The 8,584-nt window shown below is 40.1% G+C and overlaps 1 protein-coding gene across 1 annotated transcript; it reads left to right on the top strand.

The window, feature by feature from the left end:
- Positions 1-7,026: 7,026 nt before the first annotated feature.
- LOC138868209 (uncharacterized) lies at positions 7,027-8,173 on the top strand. The gene is made up of 3 exons (XM_070145685.1): positions 7,027-7,514; positions 7,691-7,871; positions 7,988-8,173. Exons 1-3 carry the CDS (start codon positions 7,027-7,029, stop codon positions 8,171-8,173), a joined length of 855 nt encoding a protein of 284 aa, XP_070001786.1.
- Positions 8,174-8,584: the final 411 nt, after the last annotated feature.

The following is an 8,584-nucleotide window of genomic DNA, read 5'->3' as shown; positions in this document are numbered from 1 at the left end:
CATTTTTTGATATGACGTTTTACCAAAAAAACATAATAAAATACATAGTGCAGGAGGAAAACTTCAGCTCTTTTTGCTGAAGTTTTCAAGAATGAACTAAACAACTTCAGCACTTTATGCTGAAGTTTTTGTGCAATAGGTAATTTTAATTTATGTTTTATTTTTTTACCTAGTGGAGGAGGGAAACTTCAGCTCGTTTTCCTGAAGTTTTTAAAGATGAACTAAACAACTTCAGCAACCCATGCTGAAGTTTTTGTGCAATATGTAATTTTAATTTATATTTTATTTTTATCCAGTGTAGGAGGAAAACTTCAGTTCGTTTTGCTGAATTTTTTAAAGATGAACTAAACAACTTCAGTACTTTATGCTAAAGTTTTTATGCATGTAATTTTAATTTATATTTTATTTTTTACCCAGTGGAGGAGGGAAACTTCAACTCATTTTCCTGAAGCTTTTAAAGATGAACTAAATAACTTCAACATCTCATGCACAAGTTTTTATGCAATATGTAATTTTAATTTATGTTTTATTTTTACCCAGTGCAGGAGGAAAATTTCAGCTCGTTTTGCTGAAGTTTTTAAAGATGAACTAAACAACTTCAACATCCCATGTTGAAGTTTTTGTACAATATGTAATTTTAATTTATGTTTCAGCTCGTTTTCCTGAAGTTTTTACATATGAACTAAATAACTTCAGCTTGATGTAACAACCCGACCGGTCGTTTTGAATAGCACAATCTCGTTTCCCCATTTATTGCTAAATTCATGCTTTACGGTTGTTATGTGACTTGCCAGGGTAATTGGTTTGGGTACGGTGAGGTTTTGAAATGAATTGAGACACTTAGTCTCCAATAAGGGAGCTTAAGTTGAATAATTTGACCGGAAGGTGAAATATGTGTAAACGACCCCAGAATGAAATTTTGATGATTCTAATAGCTCTGTATGGTAATTTCGGGCTTAGGAGTGTGTCCGAATAATTATTTCGAGGTCCGTAGCTAAATTAGGCTTGTAATGGCGAAAATAAGAAATTTAAGTTGGAAGGTTGACCGAGGAGTTAACTTTTTGATATCGGAATCAGAATCCAGTTCTAAAAATTTTTATAGTTTCATTATGTCATTTATTACTTGTGTGTAAAATTTGGGGCCAATCGAAATTTATTTCATAGGACAGTATTCTTGGAATCTTATAAATAAATAAAGAGCAGTCGTACTTTGACTGCAAGATGTAAACCACGGTGTTTACAGAAGAAAATTAGACCATATCACTAAAAGTTTGTTTCTCTCCATCCATAAAAGTCCACATTGGGTAGGTAAGTTCACTCATTAAACTTATATATTTATATGCAATCACTATTTATTGAAAGACCTTATCAACTTCAGATTGCGAATTCTCCTTTTCTTCATTTTTGGACTTATTTGAGGTACTTATACTTTTTTTTTAATTTGGTTTATCTGTTAAAGTTTTGATCTTTATTTTGTGGCAGTTTAGTATTTGATTAAAGTAAGTAACTTTAATTCGGGTTTAGTCTAGTAAAGTTTTGATCTTTATTTTGTGGCAGTTTAGTATTTGATTAAAGTAAGTAGCTTTAATTCGGGTTTAGTGTAGTAAAGTTTTGATCTTTATTTTATGGTAGTTTATTTTTTATTTTTATTTTTTGATTAAAGATGTTAGATTTAAATCTTGATATGCGAAATGGGTTTTACTCATTGCTTCATTTGGTTATCTTATGGTTGAGTAGTTTTCTTTTACTGCGGGATTTTATAGTACCATGTAGATTACTCAAAAAAATTTAGTTTTTCTTTTCTGATTACCTTTCTTTGATTGTTGTTGTGCTTTTGGCCAAAACATTTGGAACTTTCTTTTTATGTTTCATCCAGATCTCATCCAAGATATTTTTGTTTCTTTAGTTTACAATAGTTCCTTTTCTTGGCACCTTTTTATGATTTTTTTTGGTATTGCTCTGACAACTGATTGTTCTTCCATCTTGCATTCGGATCTGTTTCACATTTGCTTCCATGAACTAGTTTTGTAATTATTATTTTTCTGGTTGTTGTTGTTGTTGTTGTTATTTTGGCAAGATTCGAGCCATTCAGAATTGAATAATCGAGGAAAAAGCCTATTAGTGGATTAATTGGAGCAAGTCGAGATAAGTGACTTGTCTAACCTTGCTTGGGGGACTTTCCCTTAGGATTGGTATCAATGTGATAATTGCAATGTATTGAAAAGTTGTGTACATGAGGTGACGAGTGTGTACACGGACTAAATGTGGAAGGTTATACTTTCAAATTGTGTAGATCACTTTTGCATATTAATTAAATCATTTACTCCTGTTATATTCATTATCATTGAATTATTTTCATATCCATGAAATTCGTCTGACCTTTTCTTGCTAATTTCCTATCTGTTAAATTGAAACTTGTTTCTTTTATTTGTGCTCATTATTTGAGGGTTGTGTTTTTTTAATTTAATTATTTTTTATATGAAGTATTTGGCATGGTAAAAATTGGTATGGAATCAAGGTGATAAATTGTGAAATATTAATTGTTGAGATTTTACACCCATCGAGATTGAGCAGTGAGCTTTTTATTGTGGAAAATATTGTTATTGTTGATTTATTTTGGCAAGTTGAAATATTTGAGCACTTAGGTGCGCATTGTGATATATTTTGATATTGATACGCATGCGGTGGTATAAGGTCTGGGTGTTGAAACGCATACGGTGAGATAAGGATGGCTTGATACGCATGGCTAGTAGGGAAACTGCTAGAAGTCATGCGGTGAGATAAGGGTGGCTAAAACGCAGGATGCTATTTCGGGAAAAATATTTTCTTTAAAATTAAATGTGAAGGCTCCCGCGGTGATATAAGGAAATGAGATCTTGTGGTGTATGATTTGGGACTACGAGGCGGTACCTCGTGAGTGCCCCTGTTGATATTTCTTTATGACTGCATTTACTTTCCAGTTATTTTATGACTCTTTATTTATTGAATTGAAGTTTTCCCTTCAGTAAGTTATTACTAATTGCTCTTATTCTGTGTTGTTAAATTTTGACATAATCTTTATGTGACATGTTTCCATTTGTCATTACTGCTATTATATTGTTAAACTTCTTGCCCTGTCTTTTATTACATTCCAATAGGGCCCTTACTTGACCTCGTCACTACTCAACTGAGGTTAGGCTTGGCACTTTCTGGGCACCGTCGTGGTGTGCTCATACTACACTTTTGCGCATTTTTTTGTGCAGATCCAAGTACTTCTTATCAGACCAGGTACCTGTGAGCTAGCTGTGCATGGAGACTTCAAGGTATATCTGTTAGCGTCCGCAGACCTAGGAGTCTCCCTCTATCTTTACTATCTTGTTTCTTTATCTTTATTAGATTCTGATATTTAGAGCTATTTTAGGACTCCTTCTAAAAGCTCGTGACTTGTATTTTCACCAAGTTTTGGGAAATTTATTATGTACTGATTAATGGATATTTTGAGAGTTTTAAAATTGTTATTTGATTATTCCGCATGTCACTAGGCTTACCTAGTCTTAGAGACTAGGTGCAGTCACGATATCCTACGGAGGGAAAGTTGGGATCGTGACAAGTTGTTATCAGAGCCCTAGGTTCATAGGTATAATAAGTCACAAGCAGGTTTAGTAGAGTTTTATGGATCGGTATGGAGACGTTTGTACTTATCTTCGGGAGGCTATAGAACTGTTAGGAAATTATCACTTATTTGATTCCTTATCGTGTGTATTTGTGGAATTCGAATTATTAAACTTTTGCCTTTCTATTTTCTCACAGATGGTGAGGACACGTACGACTGGATCCGATGATCAGACACCCACACCCCTGCTATAGCCGCAAGAGGCCGGGGTAGAGGCCGAGCCAGATGCTGAGGGAGACCACGTGGTACAGCCAGAGCACCTGCACGAGCTGCTATAGAGGAGCCACCATTAGTTCCAGTTGGAGAGCAGGCACCTGAGATGCCTGTTACTGCCCCTACACTTTAGGAGACTCTTGCTCAATTTCTGAGCATGTTTAACACTCTAGCTCAGGCAGGATTGATTCCACTTGCTCCTGCCACATCACAGGCCGGGGGAGGAGCACAAACTACCGTCGCACGTACCCTAGAGCCACGGGTCCAGGTTGATCATGTACCAGGGGTCATACCCGTACAGCCAGTCATCCCGGTACAGGCTGAGACTAGAGGAGCAGTTTCTGAAGGGGAGCAACTCAGGCTCAAGAGGTACAAGAGATACCACCCTCCTACTTTCAGTGGCTTAGCATGAGAAGATGCCCAGGGATTTCTTGAGGAGTGCCACCGTATCCTCCATACCATGGGTATTGCGGAAACTAGAGGGGTTTCTTTCACTGTATTTCAGCTTAGGGGAGCAGCTTATCAGTGGTGGCGGATATGAGTTAGATAGTCCTGTCGAAGTAGCTTCACTCACTTGGACTCAGTTCTCGGATATGTTCTTGAGGGAGTATGTTCCCCAGAGTCTTAGAGATGCATGGCGTGCGGAGTTTGAGCAGTTGCGCCAGGGTTCTATGATTTTCTCGGAGTATGCAGTCCAGTTTAGTTATTTATCCATGCATGCACCAGCCTTAGTTGCTACTGTTAGCGAGAGGGTTCGTCGATTTATTGAGGGGCTCAACCCTAACATCAGATAGAGTATGGCCCGAGAACTAGAAACGGACATCACATATTAGCAGGTAGTGGCAATATGCAGATCCGAGATAGGGAAGAGAGAGAGGCTAAGAGGCCTCAAGATTCTGGCACCTATAATAATTCTCATGCCCAAGCTGCAGCCCGTCATGGTAGAGGCTATGTGAGTCGTCCTATTCATTCTGCACTTCCAGCTGCCAGTGACATTCTGCCTACTCCTAGACCTCTGGCTCCTTATTATGCACCGCCATTATCCAGTGTACCTCCTGTACGTGATGATTTTAGCGGTCGGTCTAGTCGATCAGGCCCGAACTAGTTTCAGCAGCTGCGTCCTCCGAGGGCTTATTTTGAGTGTGGTGACACTCGTCATATTGTGAGGGATTGCCCCAGACTTAGGAGGGGTGCACCTCTATAGATTTCTCAGGCCCCACCTGCTCCACAAGGCCCTCGAGTTTCTCAGGCTATGGTTGTTGCACCAGTTGCCACTCCACCTACACAGCCAGCTCGAGGTGGAGGTCGGGCGAGTAGAGGTTGCCCTAGAGAGGGAGGTCAGGCCAGACATTATGCTCTTCCAGCTAGGACTGAGGCATTTGCATCTGACTCAGTCATCACAGGTATAATTTCGGTTTGTTATAGAGAGGCTTCAGCCTTGTTTGATCTAGGCTCCACCTATTCTTATGTGTCTTCTTATTCTGCCCCATATTTAGGAGTGTTTCGTGATTCTCTGAGTTCTCCTGTGCATGTATCTACACCCGTGAGAGATTCTATTATTGTTGACCGTGTGTATCGATCGTGTTTAATTATTATTAATGGTTTTGATACCAGAGCCGATCTATTATTGCTCAATATGGTAGATTTTGATATTATTTTGGGCATGGACTGGTTGTCGCCCCATCATGCTATTCTCGATTGTCATGCTAAAACTGTGACGCTGGCTATACCCGGTATACCACATATATTATGGAGAGGTGTTTTAAATTTTGTTCCTAGCAATGTTATTTCCTTTCTAAAGGCTCGGCGTATGGTTGAAAAAGGGTGCAATGCTTATCTAGCCCTTGTGAGAGATGTCAGTGCTGATAGTCTGACCATAGAGTCAGTTCCAGTAGTCAGGGATTTTCCAGATGTATTTCCAGCTAATCTTTCGGGTATGCCACCCGATAGGGATATTGATTTTGGCATTGTTTTGTTACCGGGCACTCAGCCCATCTCTATTCCACCATATCGGATGGCCCTAGCAGAATTGAAAGAACTAAAGGAGTAGCTACAAGAGTTGCCTGATAAGGGCTTTATTCGGCTCAATGTATCACCTTGGGGTGCCCCAGTCTTGTTTGTAAAGAAGAAATATGGCTCCATGCGTATGTGTATTGATTATCGACAGCTGAATAAGGTTACAGTGAAGAACAGGTACCCATTACCTCGTATTGATGACCTATTTGATCAGTTGCAAGGTGCCAAGGTATTCTCAAAATTTGATTTGCAGTCTGGGCATCACCAATTGAAAATTCGGGATTCTAATATTTTGAAGGCAGCATTCAGGACCCGATATGGTCACTATGAATTTCTTGTGATGTCTTTTGGGCTAAACAACGCCCCAGCAGCATTTATGCACTTGATGAACAGTGTATTTCGGCCCTATCTTGATTTATTTGTCGTAGTATTTATTGATGATATCCTGGTATACTCACGTGGCCAGGAGGAACATGCACAACACTTGAGTATTGTATTGCAGAGACTGAGGGAGGAGAAACTTTATGCAAAATTCTCTAAGTGTGAGTTCTGTCTTAGTTCGATGGCATTCTTGGGGCACATAGTGTCCAGTGAGGGGATTCAGGTAAATTTGAAGAAGATAGAGGTAGTTCAGAGTTGGCCCAGACCATCCTCAGCTACGGAGATTCGGAATTTTCTCAGCTTGGCAGGATATTATCGCCGATTTGTACAGGGTTTGTCTTTTATTGTTACACCTATGACCCGATTGACCCAGAAGGGTACTCCGTTCAGGTGGTCCGAGGAATGTGAGGAAAGCTTCCAGAAGCTCAAGACAGTTTTAACTACTGCTCTGGTGTTGGTGTTGCCTACAGGTACAGGGTCTTATACTGTATATTGTGATGAGTCGTGTATTGGTCTCGGTGCAGTGTTAATGCAAGACGGTAGGGTAATTGCCTACGTATCCAGACAACTGAAGGTACATGAGAAGAATTATCATGTGTACGACCTTGAAATGGCAGCTATTCTTCATGCCTTGAAAATTTCGCGGCATTATTTGTACGGTGTCCATTGTGAGGTTTATACCGACCATCAGAGTTTACAACATTTGTTCAAGCAAAAGGACCTTAATTTGCAACAGCGGAGGTGGTTAGAATTACTTAAGGATTATGATAATTTCCATATTATATCACCCGGGGAAGGCCAATGTGGTGGCCGATGCTTTGAGTCCGAAGGCGGAAAGTTTGGGTAGTCTAGCATATTTACCGGTAGCAGAGAGGCCATTAGCATTGGAGGTTCAGGTTTTAGCCAACCAGTTCGTTAGATTGGATGTCTCGGAGCCCAATCGGGTTCTGGCATATGTGGTTTCTCAGTCCTCCTTATATGACCGCATTAAGGAACGCCAGTATGATGATCCTCATTTACTTGTCCTGGAGGACACGGTTCAGTACAGTGATGCCAGTGATGTAACTCTTGGGGATGATGGGGTACTGAGTATGCATGGTCAGTTGTGTGTTTCTAACGTAGATAGTTTGCGTGAGTTGATTCTCCAAGAAGCTCACAGTTCGCGGTATTCCATTCATTCGGGTGCTGCAAAGAAGTATCAGGATTTGAAGCAGCACTATTGGTGGAGGAGAATGAAGAAGGACATAGTAGAGTATGTAGCTCGATGCCTAAATTGTCAATAAGTGAAGTATGAGCACCAACGACCAGGTGGATTGCTTCAGAAGCTAGAGATTCCAGAGTGGAAATGGGAGCGGATTAATATGGTTTCGTTGTTGGGCTTCCACGAACTCAGAAAAAGTTTGATGCAGTTTGGGTGATTGTAGACAGATTGACCAAGTCAGCTCATTTCATTACAGTGGTGACAACTTACTCTGTGGAGCGGTTAGCAGAGATTTATATCCACGAGATTGTTTGTCTTCATGGTGTGCCGATGTCCATTATTTCTGATAGGAGCACACATTTTACATCACAGTTTTGGAGAGCAGTGCAGCGAGAGCTAGGCACACAAGTACAGCTTAGTACAACATTTCACCCTCAGATGGATGGACAGTCCGAACGCGCTATTCAAATATTAGAGGATGTGTTACGTGCTTGGTCATTGATTTGGGGGGTTCTTGGAATCAGTTCATGTCGCTAGTGGAGTTTTCTTATAATAGCAGTTACCAATCGAGCATTCAAATGGCTCCGTATGAAGGTTTATATGGTAGACGGTGTCAGTCTCCTGTGGGTTGGTTCGAGCCAGGTGAGGCTAGTCTATTGGATACTGATTTGGTTCAGGATACCTTGAACAAGGCCAAGTTGAAGGAATAGCTTCGCACGGCGCAGTCTAGACAGAAAAGTTATGCCGACAGGAAGATCTGTGATGTGTCTTACCTGATTTCGCCTACTGAAGATCTTACTGAAGGTCTTACTGAAGATTTCGCCTATGAAAGGTGTTATGAGATTCGGAAAGAAAGGAAAGCTGAGTCCTAGATATATTGGACCTTTTGAAATACTTAAAGGATCGGGAAGGTGGCTTATGAACTTGCTTTGCTACCTAACCTATCGGGTGTACATCCAGTATTTCATGTTTCTATGCTTAGAAAATATATTTGTGATTCGTTCCATATTTTGGATTTCAGTACAGTTCAGTTGGAGGGTAATTTGACTAATGATGTAGAGCCAGCGGCAATTGTAGATCGGCAGGTTCGAAAGTTGAGGTCAAAGAACATAGCTTCAGTG

The sequence above is a fragment of the Nicotiana sylvestris genome, chromosome 1 (genome assembly GCF_000393655.2).
Source record: "Nicotiana sylvestris chromosome 1, ASM39365v2, whole genome shotgun sequence".
NCBI lineage: Eukaryota > Viridiplantae > Streptophyta > Magnoliopsida > Solanales > Solanaceae > Nicotiana > Nicotiana sylvestris.
The sequence above is the reverse complement of the archived record's forward strand: the minus strand, read 5'-3'. Positions and strand labels throughout refer to the sequence as shown.

Excerpts from the sequence above, each read along its gene's own strand:
- LOC138868209 (XM_070145685.1), top strand. The coding sequence starts at position 7,027 with ATGATAATTTCCATATTATATCACCCGGGGAAGGCCAATGTGGTGGCC. Across the intron at positions 7,515-7,690 it reads ATGAAGAAGGACATAGTAGA|ATTGACCAAGTCAGCTCATT; the intron begins GTATGTAGCTCG and ends GATTGTAGACAG. Across the intron at positions 7,872-7,987 it reads AGCGAGAGCTAGGCACACAA|TTCATGTCGCTAGTGGAGTT; the intron begins GTACAGCTTAGT and ends TCTTGGAATCAG.